The sequence below is a fragment of the Trachurus trachurus genome, assembly GCF_905171665.1.
Source record: "Trachurus trachurus genome assembly, chromosome: 4".
Classification (NCBI taxonomy): Eukaryota; Metazoa; Chordata; class Actinopteri; order Carangiformes; family Carangidae; genus Trachurus; species Trachurus trachurus.
Window position 1 is genome coordinate 2,862,351 of NC_139898.1, and position 25,215 is coordinate 2,887,565.

At 41.3% G+C, this 25,215-nt stretch overlaps 2 protein-coding genes across 2 annotated transcripts; one reads left to right on the forward strand and one right to left on the reverse strand.

Annotated features, from left to right (window-relative positions):
- Positions 1–14,734: 14,734 nt before the first annotated feature.
- On the reverse strand, positions 14,735–20,217 carry spata18 (spermatogenesis associated 18; the record flags this gene model as incomplete). The annotated part of the gene is made up of 12 exons (XM_083969530.1): positions 14,735–14,791; positions 15,024–15,098; positions 15,209–15,332; positions 16,693–16,868; positions 16,982–17,140; positions 17,681–17,912; positions 18,038–18,172; positions 18,250–18,345; positions 18,635–18,753; positions 18,882–18,997; positions 19,103–19,208; positions 20,131–20,217. The coding sequence occupies 12 exons, from the start codon at positions 20,215–20,217 to the stop codon at positions 14,735–14,737; spliced, it is 1,482 nt and encodes a 493-aa protein (XP_083825656.1).
- Positions 20,218–21,292: 1,075 nt separating this feature from the next.
- Positions 21,293–24,480, forward strand: sgcb (sarcoglycan, beta (dystrophin-associated glycoprotein)). Its single transcript, XM_083970520.1, has 6 exons — positions 21,293–21,345; positions 22,515–22,724; positions 22,860–23,045; positions 23,161–23,352; positions 24,021–24,152; positions 24,247–24,480. Exons 1-6 carry the CDS (start codon positions 21,331–21,333, stop codon positions 24,445–24,447), a joined length of 936 nt encoding a protein of 311 aa, XP_083826646.1. The 5' UTR covers positions 21,293–21,330; the 3' UTR covers positions 24,448–24,480.
- The last annotated feature ends 735 nt before the right edge of the window (positions 24,481–25,215 follow it).

The following is a 25,215-nucleotide window of genomic DNA, read 5'->3' on the forward strand; positions in this document are numbered from 1 at the left end:
TCATCATCAGGACCACTGCACAGCCTCCAAGTCTGTCCACAGTATTTCTAAGTCTTAGAGGAACTTCCCGTTTGTTTGTGGTTTTCACAGAGAATTAGACAACTTGTCTATCTCCACAGCTTTCGGCTTTGTGTCCTCTGAGTCACCCTGAGCCTTCAGCTAATCCTCCAGGAGGAAAAACACAGTGTCTACCAGGAGCCTGGCACGGTCTTCACTCTGTGTTGATGCTAACAGCTGTTTCCCTGCTCGATCTCTCTCCCCTCTCTGCGTCAGCTCTCTGTCTGCTGTCACTCTGTCATGGAGCTTACTTGAGTACTTGTGTCTGTGTGTTATCTAAGTTATAAACTATCCACAAACTCTTCATGGAAGAATGAATGCACCGTGTGCGGTACATCCTGTATAAAACACACATGTAACTGATGTATTAGCAATGTTAAGTTCACCTATGCAATTTCATCATTCACAACTATGCCCTCCTCTTAGTTAATGATGCTGGCTTTACCTATAAGGCCCTTATTGAAGTTTATTATGTAGTTTTATGTCAATTTTCAATTCATCAAATTGTTCTAAACTCACTTCCACACAGTGAATTTGGACACTTCAGGTGTCCTTAAAGGTCTGGGGTCGTCTTTGTCTGTGCAGTTGGGAATATATAATAATAATAATATATAATATATTTTCATACAATAGTCATTCATACCAAGTCGAAAAGAGGAGCGCTGATAATCTTTTGGTAAAGATGACTCCATGTCATCCACAAGCTCCGTGCCCGCCCCTCTCCGTTGCCCCCCACCTTGTGTTATTATTCAACCCATTCAGCTGTACTGTTCCCCATGCTTTTTCAACATGCTGTCCACCACCAACAAAATCAAACTTACACAATAACACGCAGTGCAATCAAAATCACTAACCACCCCACACCAAACTTCCCAGAGCTCAACCACAGAGCTATCACACGCCTCGCACTGACAATAACAGACGACCCGGATCACACCCTCGACCCACGCTTCACACTGCTGCATTCAGGGTGCAGATACAGGACTCTGAGGTGGAGACAGGCCGTCCTCCTCTCCAGTCACTGCACTTACAGTAATAACCTCCCATTGTAACCTGTTGTATACATCCAGCCCCCTTTCCTATGTGTGTGATAATGTATGTTTGTTTGGGGGTGAATGTGGGTGAATGTTTTCAATGTATGGTGGTGTAGGTGAGCATCACATTCATGATAACTAACCTTTCAAAGAGACATGAATTAAATCATAAAGTACCCTACACCTTTTAGACAGTAGACCTGTTCTTGATTTTGAATCACAAAGTTAAGACTTGTTTTCATCATGAGAGTGTGAATGTTTATTACAGGAACAGGGAGCAGATGAAGGAAGCAGCCATTTCACCTCTGAAAGGTTAGATTCCTGCAGTCACACACCATATTCTCATCGCCGAGATATAGATATGTAGCATTAACAATCATACTGAACAGGAAATCAAAGGCCAGCAGAAATAAATTCAAACGGGCGATCACTTTGACCACAGCTACAACGTGACTTGCCACTGTGTTCCTTCCGGTGTAGGTCATGGTGAAACCAGAGTAAACTGCCACTGCCATGCTGCAGATCAGCCAGATTGCTGCCAGTATATAAACAGGAGGGGGACAAACACACTCTTCTCTCATCATGGTGCTGTAGCCTGCTCACACCCCTGTCCTATGTCCTCCAATAGAAGGAGAAGAAACTTGCAAGTGGTGTTTGGAGGAATGACAGACTGTTCAACTCTCAGTGTAAAAGTTCTGATGCTGTGACATGATGAACAATGAGGAGATTCTGGTTCTAACAGGAGTTCTACATCCTACTGGCCAATGTTCTAACAGGAGGCAGCACTTCAGCTCACTGCTACATCAGAGGACATTTAACCCCCCCCCCCCCCCCCCACACACACACACACACACACACACACACACACACACACATACACACACACAGAAGGAAATCACAAATAGTGACATATCTGTTTTTAATATAATATAGTATAATATAGTTTTCTTAAGCATTAAGTTGGAATTCAAGCTAGCTTATGGCACATCCATCCTTCCATTTCCACTGTTGGCTAAGTGGTGCGTTGAATGTTGCTAATGGTTTAGCCTCCAGCTAATCATAGCCAAAAGTTCATGACTGTAGCATGTAGCCTTCACATGTCTGTGAGAGCGCAAGATTTAAAAACACAGTCAAGCTTGGGAATGCGTAAATGCAGTCCCACAATGGGGTCATCATCCCTATGTTCCCCGGGTCCGATGTTCCCAGCTTTGTATGTGACCAGGGAACATACGGTAGAACCCTTTTTTAGAAAAATTGTCCTATGTTCCCCACGCACGATCTGATATCACCAAGTAGGCCTAAACAACAGCCCAGACTAACCCTAAACCTAACCGGTTGGTTATAACAGCGCTCCTGGGTTGTTAATTACTTGGTGATATCAGATCATGCGTTCCCCACTTTTCCCCAAAGGAACATGCAAGTTTTGGTCCCATACCTGGAAGTGGAGTTGTGACTTTGCAGATTTTTGCCTATTTTTGAGTGGGAAGTGTAATTGTCCCATTGGTTTGGTTTAGGAAATGAAGAAAGGAGCTGGTTAAGTGTAGTAAAAAAAAAAAAAAAAAAAAGACCAAGTAGAGACTAGACAGGCCAGATAGATAGAAAGAGTCCAGATTAGAGAGTCCATCGACCAACAGTGGGGAACATTGGACCCTTTTGGGGAAAACCAGGGAACATAGGACCAGATAGTTTATAACTGACTGACCCGGGGAATACATTGTCAGAGACAAACAGAAATACACATTAACAGATTTAAGAAGACCTAAAACAAAAACAAGGTCTCTCTTGGTGAGCACGAGCTCCAACAGGATGCCCATGAAGCCCTTTGAAAACATATTAAGTTGTTCCTGAGCATAATGAAAATAGATACCTCTTTAATGAGAGGGACAAACTCAGGGTTCAGCTCTAAGCCCAGAGTCTGGGAGGAGGAGAGCACTGCCTTGGTGTAGGAGACAGAGAACATGAGAAATCATGGCTCAAGCGTTGGTGAAGAGTCAGAGAACTGGTCCATCTATGTGTTCGACCCATTGACCACCAATGAACCAGAAGCAAAGATGACCAGTGTTGTGGAAGCAATGATGGCAGACATGAGTGATTGGTGCAGCAAATGGAGGTTTCTTAAGAAGCTCAAATCAAACCTACTGAGATTGTTGATGCTGAGTCTGAGTCAATCAACGTCCTTAATAATGAGCCGATGACAAATGAGTGGAAGGAGAAGACGAGGGTCTGGCTTGGGTTTAGGACAGAGAGAACAAGTTTTGACCTTGTCTCAATTTTGTTAAATGATATGAAAATATTAGGGGTGTCACGATTTCGATTTTTTTATCGAAATCGATCGAAATTACGTCACGATCTCGAGCATCGAAGTCAAAGAGAGGATCGACGATCCCCCCCCCCCCCCCCCAAAAGCAAAGCTACAACTGCCTGTTGTCCCCATTGCGCACCAAGCGTCTTTTCAGTCACTGGTCCGAGTTCTCCTTTACTTTTTATTTCGAGACAACACTTTCTCTCTCTCTGTCTGTCTGTCTGTCTCTCTCTCTTTTTTTTACCGGCGGTGTCAGCTGATGTGCACGTCTGCAGTAACCCAAACAAATGCACATGTTGACTGGCTCTATTCCAGCCACATGATTGGTTCGGCACGGCGCAACTCTCAATATCATTGGCTATTTGCCAAAACATGGATGAATGAAAAACTATCGACCACGTCTCATATTTCTATCGAAGAATTGTTATTTCACAATTTATAGCGTTTTATCACCCAGCCCTGGTGGGCTACTGTCCCCCTCCTACCTGGGGAACAGGAGGGAGACACAGCTCTAACTACACAACACCGACAAGCACTGAGAGCCGCATGTTGCAGTGACTAAAAAAAACAAACAACAAACAACAACCCGCAAATAATAAGCCGACGAAAAGCTGCAACTTGCCACTTTTTGTCGATTTATTATTTGCGGGGGCTTTGGGGGATCTGGTGACGGTGGAGGATCCGGGACTGATTGACTGTGGACCACCGCCAGTCTGATCAGGATCATCAGGTCCATGGCAGCACAGCAGCTGCAGCACTGCCCCGCTGTCTGTCACATGACTCTCCGTATCAGCGCAATCTCGTTTACATTACATTAAGCCGACATCAGGAGAATAATGACGGTAAATTAATGAAAATAAAATTATGATAATGTACAGATATAAATATATTTGTTTCAAAACCTTGGGGGCAATTTTGGCCCCTGGATCATGATTTTTGGGTGCATGTTACCTTTATATTGTAAATAAATTATTTAAATTTGACCATTAGACCAAGATTTGATGAATAAAACCAATGATCGTAGACTAGACTAGTCTGAAAATGGCATAGGCCTCTGTGCTGTAAGAAAAAGAAAAAAAATCGAGAATCAAATCGAATCGTGACCCTAAAATCGAAAATCAAATCGAATCGAGGATTTGGAGAATCGTGACACCCCTAGAAAATATAATGTGGAAATACAAAACAGGAACAAATAAAGGAATAAATTAGTAAATTGTGAAATAGGGGAATTGAAAGAGAAATATAGGCTACTATACAATTTTAAAAAACTATTAAGCACTGAGAAATCAATTCCTCTGTCCTTATTCAGTCCACACACAGGGTTTATCATGAATTCAGCCCACCTGAGGGTCAAAACACAATCCATCTCTGAGCAAGATGTGAGCAATGTCCCCTGACCACACTCGAGAACAACTGACAAAATGCCGAGACTGACTCAGAGCTGAGTCTGTGGTGAAATAAGGATCTCAGGCGCTTGAGATGAACACAGTTTAAGCAAAGTCTAGCATTTGCAGATGTTACAGGCTCTAGGCATCATTGATACAGTAATTATATTGTAACATTGATCTTGGAGAAACCCACAGCTACAGTGGCAGTGTGGTTTTCCGCTGGTCAATTGGTTCAGTCTGAGGTGAGGGGTGACGAGGGCCGCTTGTCTTTTCCGTGATTTGTTGTAAGATTTCGAAATGAAGCCTGAGTGAGAAGCCACAGGTGTTCTTAGACAGGACACCAACCGCTCATTCAGTTTCTATGAAAAGGTCCCTGCCACTTCTCAGAAACACCCCACCTCCCACAGAGCGGTGTACACAACAGGATACACACACATCCAGGCACAAAGCACACACATACAAACATCATTTGTTGCCGGAAAAAAAAAAAAATTATCAGCACATTTTGAAGGAGCCATAGCTTCTTCCCAGAAACCAGAGGTTTGATGTGAAGCAACAGAAATCCTGGCAACCCTTTTGTGAGCAACAATGAGACAATGTGTACAAGTGTCAGAATATTTTTGGACAAGGTTGTTTGTGGCAAACAATGTAACAAGCAGGCTTTCAAATCAAATCACTGCCGCCTCCTCCTCCTCCATTTCTGTGTTTTTACAAGGGAAACAAAGTCTTCTGAGGAAGAATGAGGGAGTTAGTAGACAATATATTATTCTTTCTGACAGATGTGTTAGAATGACCAATAGCACATTCAGTGACAGGATATGGTTATAATTCACTTATTTATTATGTAGTGTATTATCCACCTGAACATTTTTGCTTTAATATCTTGAATTATCTTATGTTCTTCATGGTGTTTTCTTAGCCTAAAAGTTAAGGGATAGGTCAAGGGTCATTCACTATTTGGATAAGAACTTCATTTGTGATGAGTAACAGTTTATATTCAAATAGAATAAATATAAATAAATGGAGATCATACAAGAGAGAAAGGCATACACACATTTACAGCAAGATGTTTAGATTAGGTGTCTAGCAGTAGTGTGGAATGTACCCTGAGAAATGTGTTCCTTGTCATCTACCCATCTCTGTGGGTCATAGTTTTTGGGGATACTTGACACTGTATCTATGTTAAGTTAGCTTGGTCAAGAGGTTAAATGTCAGAAGGCATAGGTTAGGTAGGTTTTGTTTTTAGAACCTGTCTTTGTCTGACCATCTTGGACAGACATATCCTTATTGGGAGAAGGTGGAGAATTAGAAAACGTATATACGGTTAGAGCTTTAGGCCAAGAGAGAGAGATATCAATGGCACCAGAGATGCTCCACGATTTGGCATTTTTGACACTGTTCTTTTTCTTGTTTTTGAATGCAAGTGAAGACGTGTCAGTGGTGATCCCTTCTTTTCATCAACACATCAATATACCACAATTACCACTTTTGATTTTTATGTATTAGTATCAACTGACAATCAATCTCTCTCTTCTCTCACATCTAGTTTTTCCTCCCCCTGTTGCTAAGTGCTCCTCTCTGTGGGAACCACTGTCTCGATAATAAAGTCAGGTCTTGACCTCACCCTGTAAAGTGCCTTGAGATAATATAGCCTACATTATTATGATTTGGCGCTATACTGTACCAGTAAAACTGAGTATGGTTATTTCCTTTGTTCTGTGTTTTCTTTTCATATTTTGAGACACTATTTTTCCAGCTTTAAAACAGCTACAGTACTGCAGAACAGCTGCTTCTTCTAAGAAAACTCACTTTTACAGATTGATAGTCTCATTTAAGTCTATCTTTGTTTTATTTATTCAATCTTTATAGCTTTAGTGACTCTTTGGTCTAATTTGCAGCAGCAGTTTACAGATCTCAGGCTGTGTAGAAGGTCTCAAACTGATGTGCATTGCTTTTAAATGAGAAAACAGGCCAGTAAAATAAAAAACAAACAGTGTTTTCAGAGCATATCAGAGAACAGTGATTACACTTTCCACCTCAGGTTCCAAAGAAAAGAAGAGCATGTGCAAAGGACTATTCTCATAATGTTATACCAAATAAAATCATGGAAAACGCTCTTATGTCCTTACTCATGGTTATTTTGGTGACAGTCTTATCGGAAAAAAGACTAAAATAAACCAAGTGTTTCTTCCTCATAATTGGAGCAGAGCTCTAAAAATACTTGTTTGATGTGAATTCCTTTGCAGTGTCACCACAGAGAGGAGGGATCAGTAACTTCCAGTCAGTCCCTCTGCATGTGTAGATGTTCAGCGTGTGTTGGCATCGCTATGATGAGTCATGTCAAAGACGGGTCAGACTTAATACACCAAATATGCTCATGCGAGGCTGAGAGTGACAGCTTTAATGAAAACTGCATAAATCTGACTTAATGTATTCGTAACTGGGGCGTTAATCTGCGATATTACACCAGTAAACACTAGAAGCAGATGTTGATGCTCAGAGTGTGCACTGAGTTGTGTAGTTATGGACACTGAGGTGTTGCAACCACAAATACCAAGTGTGCATATGGACAACCAGACATGGCTCCTACTACATCTGAGATTTACAGTGAAATGCAGCACTATAGTTCTACCAGCTGGTGTTTGTAAGTGTCTTCTTTGGTGGCAGCATGAAAGAAAGACACTGGGCAACAAACAGCTGAGTCACTGCTTAGCGGGAAGCAGGAGCCACTGGGGACCGTGCTGCTGGAGAAATGTAGCTACAATGATGAGTGAGGTCCAAACCATCCTGGACAACTGCGCACGACCTTCACCCTGCTCCTCTTATACAACTCTCTCTGCTTCACTAAAGCCAAAGAGGACAGAGTTATCGCTCAGTGTTTAACAACGTATAAGTGGAGGGCATCATCTGGGAATAAAGCGCTGTCAGACAGGAAGGGCTGGTGTTCATGAAAGGGCTTTTAGTGCAAATGTGAAAATGAGATATGTCGCAGCGATAATCAAGAGAAGATTCATCAGTTGAGACGGAGATGCGTCATTATCCCTGTGTTGTGTAACAATTTCTCTGATTGGCAACACGTGTTTGTGCTGACACGTGTCAGCGCTGTGTCGAGACGTCCCACTGAGGATGATTGAGCGCCGATTAACAGTGACATATCAGGATGTTCACACTGTCAATCAGACTGAATGAGACTCATTTTCTTTCAGATGCTTTTGCAGTCTATGGCCCTAAAGCTTTGCAAGGGGATTTAATCAGTATTTGATTCAGTTTCTATTATAAAGTGCAGCCTTGTGACAAAACCAACCCATCTATTGTCCATCCAAGGACCTTCAAGAAAATATCTAATTGAACTGCTGTGTGCACACACACACACACACACACACACACACACACACACACGTCCACAACATACTGAACACAGGCTTTCATGTTCAGACACTTTGCATTATATCATAATGTCTGTATGTATGTATGGCTGACCACTGCAATCAGTAGGGAACACTGGGATCATGTTTGCAGAAATGCAAATAAAGAGTTTATTTCCAGATCATGATTAATTTTATTTGTCTTTATATGCACTTCAGAGACAAAATGACCATATGAATTAAAGCAGAAGTAAGCGGAATATTTGTGTTAATATAAGTCTTAAATAGTTCTATCTTCCGACAGCAATCACTTATATAGAGTGTTTGGTCTGAAACACGGGTCTGTCAGTCACTCTGCTCTGCTGTAAGCTGAGGAGAAAACTTTCCTTGTATCCTACAACCTTTATCCAATGAGGAGGGAGAACGGCATAAAGGGGCGGTCCTCTCTGTGTGTGCAGCCAAGGGATGCGCGTGAATGTGGTGACGTAGGGACGAGGGCGGGGACTGCTAACTCCATCTGCTGACAAGAAGTTAGCCAAAACCACCGGATCACTTACTTCTGCTTTAACTTGACCCCCAGGGCCTTCACGTACATGTAGGCTAATACTGTTGTTATATTCCTCATAACACACAGGAAAACTGAAACCTGTCTACCAGTCATTCTCTCTCCTTGCCACCTCTGTTTTTTTACCTAAAGAAATATTTATCTTCCCGTCCTGAGGATTGACGGTTGGGAACCACAGAGGGGCATCTGGAATGAAGGACTGAGCGTCCTCACACAGGCTCGTGTTGGTTCAGAGGCCCCGGGCAGACAAGCATGCATATATCACAGGGGATCAGCCGGAAAATGTTTGTCCCACTGGTGCGATCACCAAGTCCATGTCGACTGAGAGATTCACCATAAGGTGCAGCTAACTGAGCCTTTCTAATCCGCTGGTAGAAGATCCATCAATTCAAGAACTGTGCTCGAGTACAGTTCTAAAGAACGTTTTGTTTTGTCCATTTTATTTTAATTTACACAGTACTTTTATCCATGTGTCTCAGAAGTAAATACTTTTGTCTGTCAACTGTAGTTACTTGTTAACTTACAAGAATTTACATACAAACCATATATAAATTCACATTTAACTTGTATGCATGGTCTCATTTGAATGTATGTGCATATATTGAATTTTGATGAAATATATATTTATATACACATAAGTATCTAAGTTTACTTGAATACATTGATATACATTCTATATGTCTGTCCCATACAATATATGTTTAGGTATGCTTTATAATATGTTGCATAAATATCTGATATTACAGATATACAGAGAAGAACACATTTCCTGAATCAAAAGACAGACATGTATGCTCTTTTAATATATTTACATATGAGTGATAATTATTCCCTGGTAGGCAAATTATATAGAAACATCAGTCTTGATATAAGCATGTATAACACAAACATATTAATCAGACAATATACTGTAATATATACAGTATAATGTATATATAATCATATGATTATACTGAAGAGGTTTGTTCTGCATATTCTTCATGTAAAACATTCACTTGAGTTTAAAGTTTTACTGCACAACTATTAATTGTCAGCCTCAGTCTAGTGTTATCAGTTTCACTGAACAAAATGATGTGAAAACTAACTCCACCACTCAGTAAGTGGCTGTGTGAGAAACTGGGCTCCACTGAAGTGAATTGTAGAACTGAGCTGCCATCTGGTGGTGACATCAGCTGAATACAGACAGCATGATACATGTCGGCAGGGCCTGGAGTCAAAATGTCACATTCAAATCCATCATCTTTACATATTAAATCATCCATAACTGAATAAAAAGTTATTTAAAAAAAAAATTAAGTTATAAAACTAAATCTGAGCCGACTGGCATGTTCTATTCGCTCCGTCAGCCACTTTTATTTCTCTATTCTCCTGTTTTCTTTTCTGCCAGTTTTCCCCTCATGAAAATGGAAAGGTTTCACCTCCCGGCCTCTCTTTGTGAGACACACACACAGACACAACCAAAGACTGAGGCTTCTATGTCGAGTCAGTGGAAGTGGAGCTGTAAAGACTCAGCTCCCCCGGAGGTCAAACCACAGCCACAAGAAAGTTTCCATATATTTAATAGTTGTACTTGTCCTCCGTGAGGTTGCTGTTATTCCAGCTCTCAGATCTACCAGGTCTTTCTTTCTTTCTCCCTCTAATGTTCCCTTTCCACCACCCCTGTTCAGGGTGGGGGTGTTCAGGACCAAGGCCAATCGGACACGAGATTGGCGCCAGGTTTGATCGCCGGTTTCCGTCAGAGTATGAAATCTAAGCGTAACAAGCCCCCGAGGAGCAGTAATCTACGACGCTCACACCTGCATGCACGGTCCTCTACGCTGCCAGTGCTGCTCTGTAATGTAAATGGATGACTGTTATTCCCATTAATCACATCATCCAGATGTGTTTTTGTATGCAGCCTCTCTATGGTGCAGGCAGGGCTGGCTTTCTGAAGACAAGAAGCAGGTTGGGTTCAGCACAGTGCACCTTCTGACAAAGCCCAGCATGCAATTACAGCACAGATTGATATCTTTACTCAGCTGCTGTCAGATTATTCATCTGAAAATGTATAAATAAATAAAATGTTTCTCTGACTTTGCCAGACCACTGACATTTTGGTTGATCTCCTCCGTCCCGAAGAAAGAGAAAAGGTCACTACAGCCTCTGAGATTTTATTTTTGATGATGTGTTTAAAATGATCCTGTGGAAAATCATGAACCAAATCACCTCCGTCTGGGCCCTCGGTGCTTTTTGTGGCACCGCTCTTTCAAGATCATGAAAGAGCAGGGCACATGGTTACCAGGCAGGGTCTGTGCAGCTCATTAGCGAAGCTGATTTCATGGGAAGATTATAAAGATTATGAGCAGGTCAGTGTGTTTTTTTCTGCACTTGGACAGATCTCTGAGACATTTCATTTCCCTCTGTGGTGTCGGGAAATCACAAGTTCATCAACATAGAAACCAAGTCTCACAGAATCACTTAACTTCCAGATATTCTTTATCTGCTGTGGCTTGTGCGAGCCCAGATGTGCAATGGACGACACATCAGGAAGAGGAAACGGTCTGGACTAATGTCTGCTCAGGGAAAAAGAGAGTCCAACTTCTAAATCACTTTCTTTATTTGATATGAAAGTTGTCATAGAGAGAGGAAGGAAGTGTTTATCCGTGGTATCTCTGGCAGACGATTTGGTCACTTGATGTCTGACCTCACCGGAGCTGAGAGGGAGATCAGCGGTCATGCCTGTTTGCTGCTCAGCAGCATCCACCGGGCCGGCCCTTCGCCGTGACCTCATACCCGTCCTAACAGCCAGGGAAATACACCCAGGGGTGATCCAGCACGGCTTAGGATGGGAGTTAAGAGGGTGTGGTGGGGTTGCACTTACAATTATTCACACACAACAGTGGGTTGATGCATGACGCCACAGTCTTGAGTGCTCTTTGCTTCTCTCTCTACCTCTGTTTTGTCCCTGCTGTCGTAAATTGTGGAGCATCCTGCTCCATTCCAGATGCCTGAAACTCTCCTCTTGCCAGCATTGAGCACATTAAGAAGAGCCAGAGGAAACATCACACGGTCCAGCAGTGATGAGTCAAGCTCCTGCCACCACATTGGAAACTTTGGCTGGATTCTCAGCTCGGAGTCTGTTTAGGGTGATCGCCAACCACTACTGTCAGTTTGCTACCAGGAGATGGCTACATCTATATGGAGACGCTTTTAGGTTCTGTCACAAAAATGTCAAAATAAATCTTCCAAACTTCCTTCGTGAAACAGTTTCTTGTCTCTCATCTTCATCCATTCAGGTCATATCATCATATCATACCTCTATCCCGAGAGCCAGGACCTTCTCTGAGCTGCTGCACATCAAGACAAGGAGCTCATTGTGTGGGAATGTGATGTGGAGGCACGGTGGAAGTTTCCATGACACAGATTTCTGCATAATGTGACCATTTTTTCTCCATATATGTTCTCTTGGCATCACTACTATAAGGCTGCACTTCTGAGGACCCATGTGAATCTTTATGGCTGTCTCTACAACAACACTAACTGCTCTAGTGTTGGCTCCATGTTCACACTGGAACCAAAACACATTTCTGCCCTTTTTGTGGTGTGAAACCAAAAGATGATATTATGCATGCATCCCTAGCATTCGTGGAATATTTTCGAGCAGCACTCTCTGATGTGGGATGCTAATCAGCTCAACCATAAGCACACCATGTAATTTTTAAGCAGTTTTTGCACACTCTCCAGCTGAGTGTAACCGCTTGTTGACGAATGTGATTACCAGCCACTCAAAAAAAAAAGAAAGAATTTGAAGCAGCTAAAAGGATAAGCAGTATAAAAAAAAAATCGGAATACATGCATCTCATCTGCAGCAGCAATCAGTGAGGAAAACCTCTGAGACTGTTCTTAGAGGACTGGGGGGTCACGGAGGCCTCCTACAGCTCAGTTTCTGCTCTGCAGAACAAACGCCTGGTTCCAGATATTACATATGGTTTGACGAGCTGAGAGTGTAATTGGTTTGTCTGGTGCAGGACAGAGCGAGGCCTGGAGACCCAATTAGATGGCTGAGTATGATGATGAGGGCACAGTGGCAGGGGAGGCTGCTGCTGGGATCCCCTCAAGGATTTCACTTAAGTGTTAACTACTCACACTCACACAGGCAGATGATGCACAGAGAGTTCAAGTTGTTAAAAGCGGATGTTTAAAAAAAAAAATCCTGACCTTTGCCTTCTATCAGGATATTCTTCAGGCTTGTGCCATGTCTACTCAGTGTGTATAATGTTGTCACAACATTTTCCCCGTTTACACAGAGGAGTTCCAATTTCCAGTTTGGACCCCAGTGTATGAGTTATCATGCTTTAAAATGTTGACTCATATGCATATAACTGTGTTTTATACCACATGGGACACAGCAAAGGTTTGGCTTGACTCTAAATACTTGCTGAGGGTATCGCTTGGGCTCCTTTCACTGATAGAGTGACAGCGCCATCTAGTGATAAAATAGAATAATGATAAAACTCCAGGGTTACAGATATGTAAATTGGGGGACTTGTTAAATCTATTGAGGAAAAAATAACCCTAACCCTAAAAATAACCAATAAGTGGAGTCCATCGATAGCCCAACATACAAGAGAGAGCAGCATTCAGTAAAATAAAAGGTTTGCCCCAAATTTCAATTTGAATTGGTCTAGATGTCGCCTCTGTGAAAAGTGTTTGAGTGTTGAGTGCAGACAGGTATAACTGTACTGCTGGTAAGGTTACTGAAAAATTCAACTGTAGGCTACTTTAAACAACTTTTATAAGAGTTTCTTTTCTTTTATTGTTTATAATGATTTCTAACAAAACAATGATAAAAGGCACAGCCAGAATATTTTCATCTCACAACAAAAATCAAATCATGGTGAAATCAAATTAATTCTAGTAGCCTATCTAAAGTCAAGCCGTTAAAAGGCAAATTAAGTACAGTAGTATCAGATATAATAATGTATCTGGTGATAAACAATGCATGAATTGTAAATGATAAAATAATAAATACAATGTTCTGTTCAATGCACCAAGAAAATGTTGTAAAATACCTCCCGGTCATAATCTTGCACACAGCGACAAGTTACTACAGTGACTATTTTGAAAAAAAAAAAAAAAAGCAGTTTCAAAGTTATATATAGCATAACCATCTCTAGCTATCACACATATGGCCTATTATAAACAGACAACAGGCTATTATGGAGACAATAAAAGGTTTGAAGCCTATGTGTTGCTCACCCTGAGGTTTCTCCGATTTTTCCCTGTTAAAAGGGTTTTCCATGGAGTTTTTCCTCAGTGGATGTGAGGGTCTAAGGACAGAGGATGTTGTTATGATGCTATGTGAAGCCCTTTGAGACAAACTGTTGTTGTGTAAAAACGGGCTATACAAATAAAATTGCCTTGCCTTGCCTATCGAGGTCACATGATCTTAGTTCTGACATTATAAAACAATAGCACCAAAAGAAAAACAGCGACCATTAACACAAAAAAAACACAATGATCAATCTCAGTTACTCAAGTACTGGAGGATTTGAAGTTAGCACTGATGATTAGCACCACACTGTCTGTCCTAGGTGGACGTTGACTTCTGGTGAGGGGTTAAGAGACGGCTACGTTTTGAATATTTGCTACGTTTAGCTCAGACTACGAAAGTGCTACTGTGCAGGTCTAAGTTTCCCCTGAAAGGTATAAACTTCTGATCATCACTAAAACAGTTTCTATCAAAAAAACTATTGTAACACACCACGTATAGTAAACTCAGACAACTGTTCAGTTAGCTGCCAGGCTGCTTTGCTTCATCTACGGTCTACTGACCTCTTGTTACTGACCGTGTCTCATAAAACAGACATTTCTGACCATGTAAAATCTGCACAGCATTTGACTGAGTATGTTACAGTACCTAAGGATTTCATTGATTTATTATTCTTTGGGAGGAGACAAAGCAGAAAATGGTAAAATCTGAATTCAAAGTATAATAGACTTTACTTTATGGACATGAAATTCAGGTGCTGATTCTCCAGAGTTCACAGGTGTCTGGTTGTCAGACGTTCAGGGGACAAGCTTCTTTTGCTCCTGAATGCCTAAAAGAGAGAATGATGTTGATTACATTTACAATTGTAGTAAATCAAAGCTTAAACAAACCAAAATCAATAGAGCAGTGGTTTTGAAGTACGTACCCGTTGGGCCATTGTAGTGCATGCAAGTTGTTAAGTAAGAAATGAAACATTTGGATTTGAAATAAAACTTAATAAATACCAAACTGTCTTTCAGTGCACTTTGTTGGTTGGACCGTCAAATGTTATAGAGACTTACAAGACTGCGTGTCGGGCTGAGAGAGCGAGAACGCACAGGGCTGTTGCTCCTGCTGTGGCTGCGGCTTCTGCTCCACTGCAAGGCACAAGAACCGTTACCAGTGAATGTTTGGCCTCCTCAGTGTACTATTACTGTCCTCTGGATCAACACCTGACATAATTATGATACCGATATTAAGCTCGTACCATAGCGCCTCTTCTAGTCACCGCCTCGCCCTTCACTATTACCAGAGTTCCCTCCACCAAGGCCGGCCACACGTGGTACATCACCAGAGGAGCAGCAAACTCAGAGTCATAGCTACGACGATACCTATCAGAGAGAGAGGGGAGGGGGAGTTTTAGTCGCCGTCATATGTGTGTTGAGGGTGACATCTACTGGTCAAGATATCAAATAACCTAAGTGATGTTGTGGAGACCAGGGGCCTCATTTATCAAAGAGGGTGTAAAACTGCTACTAAATATTTGCGTACGGCGAAAAGACGAAAATGGCGTACACCCTAAATATTTACACCTTTTTCAGATCAATCAAACTGTGCGTACGCACAACTCTCCGCAATATATCACACAGGACTCAAGAATGGTGCACACGTGAACACACCTCTTACTCCACCCCCGGAACGCCTATATACAACTATATATGGTCAGCACGTGCATATTTAATCAGCCATGTGCGCTCTGTGGTGCAGCAACTTTTGTGACAACGGAGACAACGGGCGGAGGACGGGGGAAAGAAGCGGAACTTCTCCGCTTCTCCGAAAGCAGATACACGGGCAATAAATCAGTCAGAAAAATGATCTTGCATTTTAATAAGCTACAATAAAAACAAAAACCTCCCAAATCTCAACAAAAGGGAGCAGAAAGAAGAAGAATCTTATGTAATCTGCCCCTTTATCCCAGAAAATCTTTTTTTTTTTTTTTTTTTTTTTTTTTACCTAGATGTTAAAACAATGTAGGAAGCAGGACGATAGTTACCATTATTTTGCATGCCTTTCTACACAGTTACAGCTCTACTGGACTCGGTTTAGGTCATTTTCCATTACAGCTGAGTCCTTCACAGTTCCTCCTCAGAGCCGCGTTGTCTCGCTCTTTATTCTCTCCTCTCGTCAGCTCCAAACACACGTGAACCTCGTTAACTCAGGTGACAGATTAATAACAGTCTAGGCTGCAGATCAGTGTGCGCTGCTGCCGATGTGTTTTTAAACTTGGATGGTTTGATCCTTGTCGGACGTCAAACATAGCCTAATCAAAAAAGCAAAATCCACAATCCGCTCTGTTTATCATAAACAACATAAAGCCTAGTGTTATTATAGAGCGGGTTGGATTGCCAGCATCAACGGTCCACCACTACCACAATTACTTCATAAAATCCTACTGTGCTCTTCTAAATGTACTCCGCTCCTCTCTCCCTCTCACACTGCAGTTCTCTGACTCAGCAACGGTGTCGCCAATTCCTCCTGTTCCTCAAAAAAGGCGTACGCCAGGGTCAAAATGGGTGTAAATGTCCGCACTTTTCCCCGTCAGGTTTTGGCTTGATAGATCCCAAATTTGGCGGAGAAAAGTGCGTACGCACAAAACGAGGGGAAAATGGCGTAAAAAAAGGTGTATCCACAATGATAAATGAGGCCCCTGGTGTAGGATTTAAACACAGTATTATTTTACACTGAACTGACTTGTTGTCATTGTAAAGCTCTCCGTCACTGGCAAAGGCCAAGTCAAGTGGGATCTCCAGAGTCTGCATGGCAAAGGCCACCCTGCAGGTCTCTCTAATCAAGGTACTGATGAGTGCAAAGTCCACTTCTGGTGGGAAGGAGATCCTGGGATTCACATTCATGGCATTGATCACACTCTGAGGAGAGGAAACACACACACACACACACACACACCGTCACACACTGTCAGATACACTGCCTTTTGTCAAGTGCAATAATTTGTTTATAGCAATTTTAAATGTATTCTTACATTGACACTGTCCTGGACATCATATAAATCCAAATTTCTGACAATGTAGTCCACAGCCGCGTCATCTAGACTTTCTGGTCCATAGTGCGATGGGGACAAAGTCTTTTTCACACGCAGCTTGAAGTGACGGTAGGCTAGTTTTGCTGTCTTAAAGGATTCCTAAGAAATGAAAACACACAAAAAATGCACAACAGTAGGCTTGGGTCGTTATTTGATATTATCAAACATTAGAATATTTCTCACCATAGGATAATATTGAAAAATGGATGTTAAAATTAAACACAACATTCACTTTAAAGGTGACATAAAGTATTAGATGTACATGTTTCTTTGATTATGAATCAGGTCTAGGATTTATATTAATACTGTGAAAGTATAAAAGCTTCAGTCCACGGGGAGATACACACAGCCAGTGTTCTGTATTCAAAAAGTGAGCCTTAAATCAGTCAGCAGTCAGCACTTCTGTAGCTTTGTGAAAAAACAAATCAGTCACCACCTTCAGCACAGCTTAGTCCCACTGTCCAACCTTGCATGATTTGTTTTCCCCCTACTGTTAAACTGAAATCTGCCATAACTGATTTCAATCACTGAGAAATCATTGGTCACATGAATCATTGGACCTTTAAAATAAATAATCCATTATACCAGTCAATCAAATTCCTATATCTACAGGTGGATCTAAAATAATTCCGCTCATACCACGACTGCAATGAAGATGATTTTCTGGACCATCTCTAAATCAGAAATGTAGCGTCGAAGCAGGGTCTGGGCCTCCAGCCGCTCCACAGCATACAGGTCACTGAAGCGAGACACCAGGCGTGCGTGGCGGGAAGAGTTGGTGAGCTGAGCCCTGGTGGGTGACTCGCTCCTCATGGGACTGGGGGTGTGACTGACTCTGGACACTGGGCTCGGAGAACGACTTCTCACCAGCCTGAAAGTGGAAAAGAGAGGAAAGAGACTCACATATAGAGACTACACTTAGAGACTGCTCTGTGGAGAGGTGTCAGTGTGTGTATATGTGGTATATAAGTAATTGCACTGGATATATGCACGTACCTGTCCTGCAGCATGGCTTTCTCTGTGCTCAGGTAGGACACTTCATCTCTCAGCATGCGAATCTGCCGCTCGTAGTCATCGAGTGCATCCATCTTCCTCTTATAAATCTCCACCTGCTCGTGTGCGGATCGCAAACTGAAACACAGGCTCGTTTTAAATCAACAGAAAAGTTCATACATAGATTCTGAAAATTGATATTTTGTTCCACTCACTCTTCTTTCAGTTGTAATATTTCATCTTCAGTGGCTAGCAGGGTAGTCGCTGATTTGCTTTTTGTGTCATCCAGTTCCGTTTGAGCATCAACCAATCTGTTCAACCATACATCAGAAAATGTATATGAATTACTGTATTGTATATGGTAATAGTATATTTTATGTATTTACATAATTCAGCCTGGGATGAGACTGTGTGAAGATATATGAAGTTATTCTCATAGCCACGTCCAAGCACTTGTAGCCACCATCATTCAAATCACATCTATAGCTACATCAGCTTTGCTTTTTAAACTCTGGCTGCATGGAGTCCATTTCCACTGCTCCCTTGATTTGTTGTTTTGTTAGTCAGTATAACAGTATTGTTGTCTATATAAAAACTCACTCTATTCTGACAGAGTCCAACTGTAAACGAGCGGAGCACAGCTGAGTCTCTATCTTCTGCATGTCATCCTCATGGGAGGCAGAGAGCTCCCTGATCCTCCTGTCCTTTTCCACTGAGTCCTGGTGATCAAACATATAATCACTGTAACACTAGAAAGGATTTGAATTGAGCACAAAATTGGCATTATTCTATTACATATACTGATGAGACATTCTTTGACATTAAGCTTGGTATCAGATAATACCACCTGCATGAGCTGTAGACTGGTGTTGTCAGTGACTGAGGGCTTTGCCATGGAGAAGCAGGTTCCAAGCCACGGCAGCAGCCGCGTTTTGAGAGTCTCCACTCCAGCATAGTGTCCACCTGGTTCATGAGGACAGATGCATAAAGTAGGCCTCGGCGTTGATTTATCAAATGCTTTATGAAAGAAAACAATGTAAGTCCAAAACTAAGGATAAGTTAACTTACCTTCTGCAGCTGTGTGGTTGAGAATAGTAAATAGTTGGCCCTGGATTTTAGCAGTTAATTCAATCAGCTCGCAACATCTGTTCAGATTTTGGTCACAGGAAATTACCTTGGAGGATAAAATAAAATACAAAATAAAATGAAATAAACAAGGAAAACAATTTCTGTGCGAGTTGAAGAGATGAAAAGATGACTGTACTGAAGCTTAACACTCACATAATGTCACAGCCTGTGCAGTATCTGTAGCATCTGTAGCCTATCTGTGCTGTTGCATCTGATTAGATAGCCTAATATATTAGGCTATTTGCTGGTTGCTACATAATTTTTTTGTTTTTTTGTTTTTTGGGCTATGTTGAACATCCGGACAAATTCCCACTCAAACCAAAGAGTCAAACACTACTCAAGATAAGCAACAGGTGTCAATGTTTTGCAACTCTACGATACAACAAATTAAACGATTTAATTTGGTAAATTGTCTGTTGTGTGCATTCAAAATATAACCTGTGCGTAAATGTGCAGGTCAGAGTAACTATAAATGAAGTTTAGAAATCATATTTCCGGTCCTTGTGGGAGGCACAGCGGATTTCTCCCGGAAGTACTACGCCGTGAACCATCTTCCCAGTGAAGTAAATGATCTTTGAAATAGCCCGACAGTAGCCACGGCAACCGGCGTCCATGGCAACCAAACTCTACCACCACCGGGAAATCAATACAGGCTAATCAACTCAAGTGCATTCCTTTACTGTGATGTTTTAAATAATTTCAATCAAGCGTTTCCAAAACACAAACACAGTTACGTCCACCATTACACAAATAACAACTTATCCAGTGTCCATAAAAAAGTGACAAGTGTAAACAAAGCCATCATTTCATTACATTTAATTTAAAGAGTAGCTACAATGTTACCCTGCAACCCTTCAAATGTAGCTAAGTAACAGTTAGCCACTCAGGAGCATAAAGCGAGGCCGGGTTCAGGAAGTGGTTTGGTCAGATTCAGATTGAGGTCGGTCATGACTTATTGATGAACTTACATGGTAGTCTTTGTGCCAGCTCTCGAGCTTGTCCTGTAGGACACTGAAGGAACATGTGTTGGTCAGTCTCCTTAAAGTGTCGGCCATGTCCGTCCACACTGACTAATCTTCTGAGGTTTAATAAGATGCCCCAGGAGAAGGACAGCAGCCTTTAATCTGTAGAGAGAGCAAAAAAGAAAAAAAGAAAAAAGAAGGAGAAGTCCCGTCCTGGCAGCACTGCAGCCCTCTCCACCTCCGACACAGATGCCAAGCACCGCCTCAGTTGTGGTAACCGAGCCAGGAGACGAGCCGACAACCAGCCCACACACACGCACCGAGCCTCAATAAATCACCTCTGACGGACGGATCAACTACGAGCACGGTTCTTTGACAGTCAGCTACTCTGCAAGTTCAGCTCTGTAGTGATGAAAACACGACTGTAATGTCATCCTGACAAACGACACCAGGGACACCATAGTAAACCCCGAGGCTCAGTAACAGATAGGCTACTGTGACTATGTCGGATTAAATCCGATTACAAATACAACCTGTGATAATTTAATTACACCTGCATCTGATGTAGTCGGATCATCATAACCTAGGACTAGATGAGTACATTTAATAAAAAAAAGCTATTATTAGCAGTACTAATAGTAGCTAGTTGTAACATTTGTATTATGCACATTAATCAATATCAATATATAGCCCAACAGGGGCCACTGTCCCCTGCGTCTTCTGGACAGTATTGGTGGCCCCTATTTTTCTTGGGCTATGCAAAATGGAGAGACAGCTGTTCTCTAAAGTGTATTGTTTTTGTTTGCGAGTCTTAACAAAACTAAGATTTAATATATATATGAAACCAACCAATCAAGAGGAGGCTGTTATTATGGTCGCTTTGGTGGCTTACCTATGGAAAATATGAATGGGAATGTTTTTCTATTTTAGGATCCTTCTGTCATTGGCTGTTTGAACTTGGACCGGGCCATTTTCACCTCTGCCTCTCTCTCTTTTTTTCTTTTTCTTTTTCTTTTTTTAAAATCTGCGCAGTCCAGATAAAATACTAAAATGTCCTCTCCCTCTCTCGTTGGTCTTAACATGACTAATTTATTTATAAATAATTACCATACACTCTATAATTGTCAGCACAGTTGTTGACTCACCCTCCTTTGAGAGAAGTGGTACGTCCCCTGTCACTGCGCGAGCAGGAGAGGGAGGGTCAACATGGCGTCCGAACAGGTCCGTTATGTTCAATATCTGTTGTTATTCTTGCATTATACCCCGTGTGTTTCACTGGAGATTTCGTTCATGATGAATATTCAATATATATGAACATGTATGAGCGACTGTGGTCTCTTGACGGTTCGCTGTAGACCTCGCGTTAATCTTAGTGTGAGAAATACTGGCCTGCGCTTCGTTATTATGGGCAGCGCTGAGGGAATCAAAATGCTATGATTTAATCACGTTTAAACCTGCTGTTTGACACCGAAGTGGTGTAGCTAATGCGAAAAACATAGATACTGTGCGACTCATGAGTGTATTTTCATTTTTACTGCAAAGACAAGTGCAGTTTATTTTTAGTCATGGCCACAGACAGGGAGTCTCGAGGCATTTAACTGAGATACATTCCAGTGGAGAGCACAGAGACACACTGACAATAAGTAAACGTGGACTGTGCTAATACTGAATGTGGAGAGGTGCACACAGTTTTTATAATCATGGTGAGAAAAGCACGTTTAGGTGAATGGATGTAACTATGGAGACCAGCCCATACAGAAATATGATGTATACATAGCTGTCGTTATCTATCAAAAGTGAACGTGCCATATATATTTCATTTAATACACATCCTCTGGATATATGAATATACGTTTATAGAGTACCTGTGAAATCTGCATGTACATACAGTAAAAAGTCATTATGATTCATTTTTATTTAGTATTATCAGGGGTATAAGATGTTCTAACCATATATTACTGATTTCTATATGCAGATTTATCAGAACTGCATATACTGTATGTTTTCTATAAATTTAACACACAGCAAAAAACATATCGGTTGTTCTCATTCTATGAGCATGTTCTCAGACTTTTGGAACTCCCAGTTTAAAACATCAGCTTTGATGGATTCGCACAACTTCTAAAATATAAGCACAAATATATATATATTAATATAAGCAAAAAAAAGCAAAGCAAAAAAAAAATTATATGTATTTGTGCTTATATTTTAAATGTTGTACAAATATGTATGAAATGTACCTGTACATATAGGTTCTGTATATGTATGTCCTGCAAAATTTGTTATTCAAAGTGAATTACTGACACTATACTGCAAAAAGGATAGATTTTAGTCTTATAAGTATTTACAACAGTCTTATAAGTTTATAAGTTATACGTTTCCCTTTCCAGGAGAGCTCCAATGGGCCAGTGAAGAAGTCCATGCGAGAGAAGGCTATCGAAAGACGCACCATCAACAAGGAACACAACAGTAACTTTAAAGCTGGCTATGTGCCAATAGAAGAAGAGCGTCTCCATAAGACAGGGCTGAGAGGACGCAAGGGGAACATGGCTGTTTGCATCATCATCCTCCTCTTCCTCCTTGCCCTAATTAACCTCATTGTGAGTAGTCCTGTTAAGTGTAATACTCATCTGTGGATCTTCCTTAGCAGATGTGACTGAGACTTATGGCATTATTGACACTGAATGATGGCTGTGTTGAATGAATCATGAATCTTTTTCATTATTGGTCCTCAGATAACACTAGTAATATGGACAGTGATCCGTATTGGTCCGAATGGCTGTGACAGCATGGAGTTTCATGAGACTGGCCTGCTGCGCTTCAAACAGAAGGCGGACATGGGCATCGTTCACCCACTGCACAAGAGCACAATAGGAGGCCGTAAGGACCAGGACCTGGTCATTGTGGGTAACAATAACCCGGTGAGAAACACATTATCAACACTTACAATCAACACTAAGCACTTAGAAAATAGACTGTATTTGAAACTGATGTTTCAACAACTCTTCTCTTTTACTGCATTTGTTTCTGCTCCAGGTTGTGTTCCAGCAAGGCAGTTCTAAGCTGAGCGTAGAAAAGGACAAGACGTCAGTCGTCAGCGATGTTGGCATATCCTTCACAGACCCTCGCACCCAGAACACATACTTCAGCACAGACTTTGAAAACCATGAGTTCCACTTGCCAAAAGGAGTCAAAGTCCTCAGTGTTAAAAAGGCCTCCACAGAAAGGGTGTGTATGTTGTCGACATTTTTTATGTCCTTTTTTTTTCAGAAGGCATAGAAATGAATGTAAAAGGAACAAAACTGGTGTGTCTGTAAAAGTCACTGCACGCCATGATATGACTTCATTTCAAAATGTTTTCTGTGGATCTGTATCTGTTGTGTTACTCAAAAACACATTTTCTTGCAGAGAATGTTGACTTGTTGGCATTGGCATAGAGTTTCCTTCTATATTTAGGAGTGTATGTTGTTGATAACTGTATGATGGCTGTTGACAAGTCAGTCATAAATAATGTGAGTGTTTCTATGGACTAGGAGAGTCCAAAATAAGAAAAAAACTAAAATAATTTCATATGCACAATGTTAGGGTATCTGGCACAAGTATATCAATATGCAACTGAGTGTCCCAGCTTCTTAAAGATTGTAAATCTAAATATCGTGCTGTAATATCCAATCAGCAATGCTTCTTGCAAGGGATCAAGCATATGATCAAATAGTTTTCTTACCTTTAAAAAAGTGAGGAAAATTATTTGTTGGAGTAAAGTGTGGAGTTTGTGATCTTGTGGTACTTTGTTTGATGGTTAAACATTAGTTCTATTTTAATTTAAGGATAAATCATACCCTTGTGTGGAAAATGTCATGTAGTCTAAAGAAGTGTGCGATTGTCTCTGATTGTAGATCACCAGCAGTGCAGCGTCCGACCTGAACATCAAAGGGGACAGCAAGGCTATCATTCGTGGAAACGAGGGGGTCAACATCATGGGCCGGACTGTCGAGTTCAAAATGGGCGGAGGCATCGAGCTCAGGGCTGTAAGTGTAGATAACTGTATCTTGTGAATCTGATAAAGCTAAAACTCAGAGGACACCTTATGGATTCTGTTTTTTTTTTTTTCTCTCTCTGCAGGAAAACAGCATCGTCCTCAATGGATCAGTCATGTTCAACGCCACACGCATCCCCAACTCTGCAGGAGACGTGTATTTTGATGAAGGTCTGGAGCGGTACAAGCTCTGCATGTGCGCTGATGGGACTCTGTTCCGTGTGCAGGTGAAATATCCCAAAATGGGCTGCCAGACATCAGATAACCCGTGCAGGAAAGCTCATTAGGAGACTGGACCGAAATCTGCTGACTACAAAATTTGAATACATAGGACGTTCTATAGGAACTTCATCATGACTTGCACATAATAATACCTCTGTAGTTCACCCGGCAAACTCTGTACTCCTCATTTTGTTTGCAAAGCAGGAATTGTGTTACAGATCGTTAACACCACTTGGCCAAAGATATTAACATACACGCTGAAGTGTTTTCATTGTTCTGCTGATTTGCCAACTTTATTTAAAGTTTATTGTGCCATGTATGCGCAAAGCACTCCTGTATTTGACATTACACTGTGGTTTACACCGCCCATGGCAGTAATTAGAAGCTACAGTATTAGATTTTGCCTTACCGTCCAGTATTACTAAAATACACTCAGTTGGCAGTTAATTAGTTACAGTTAGCTAAAAGTAATGCAGTCTAATACAAAGTTCCTAAAACGAATCCTCTCATCATGATGGTTATAATGTTCAGTATTTTGTTAAATTGTTATAGAGAGGCATTGACTGAACTGTGTGGTCATTTGGAAGATATACTGTAGTCTAGCTACTACATAATATAAATAGAAGTGTTTCTGTTATTCAGCCTCGTTTATATAAATGGTGTGGACAGAAAAACAGTCTGTACAGTTCAAAACAATTCATCAGAAATCAACGCCTCTCTGAGCATTATTCATTCTAACCTTCATGAAGGAGGATTTCTTGTTGGACTGCATTAGTCTTAGCAAGGTGTCCCTATAAAACTGTCAGCTGGCTGTACAGAGCTTGTAGAGGGCT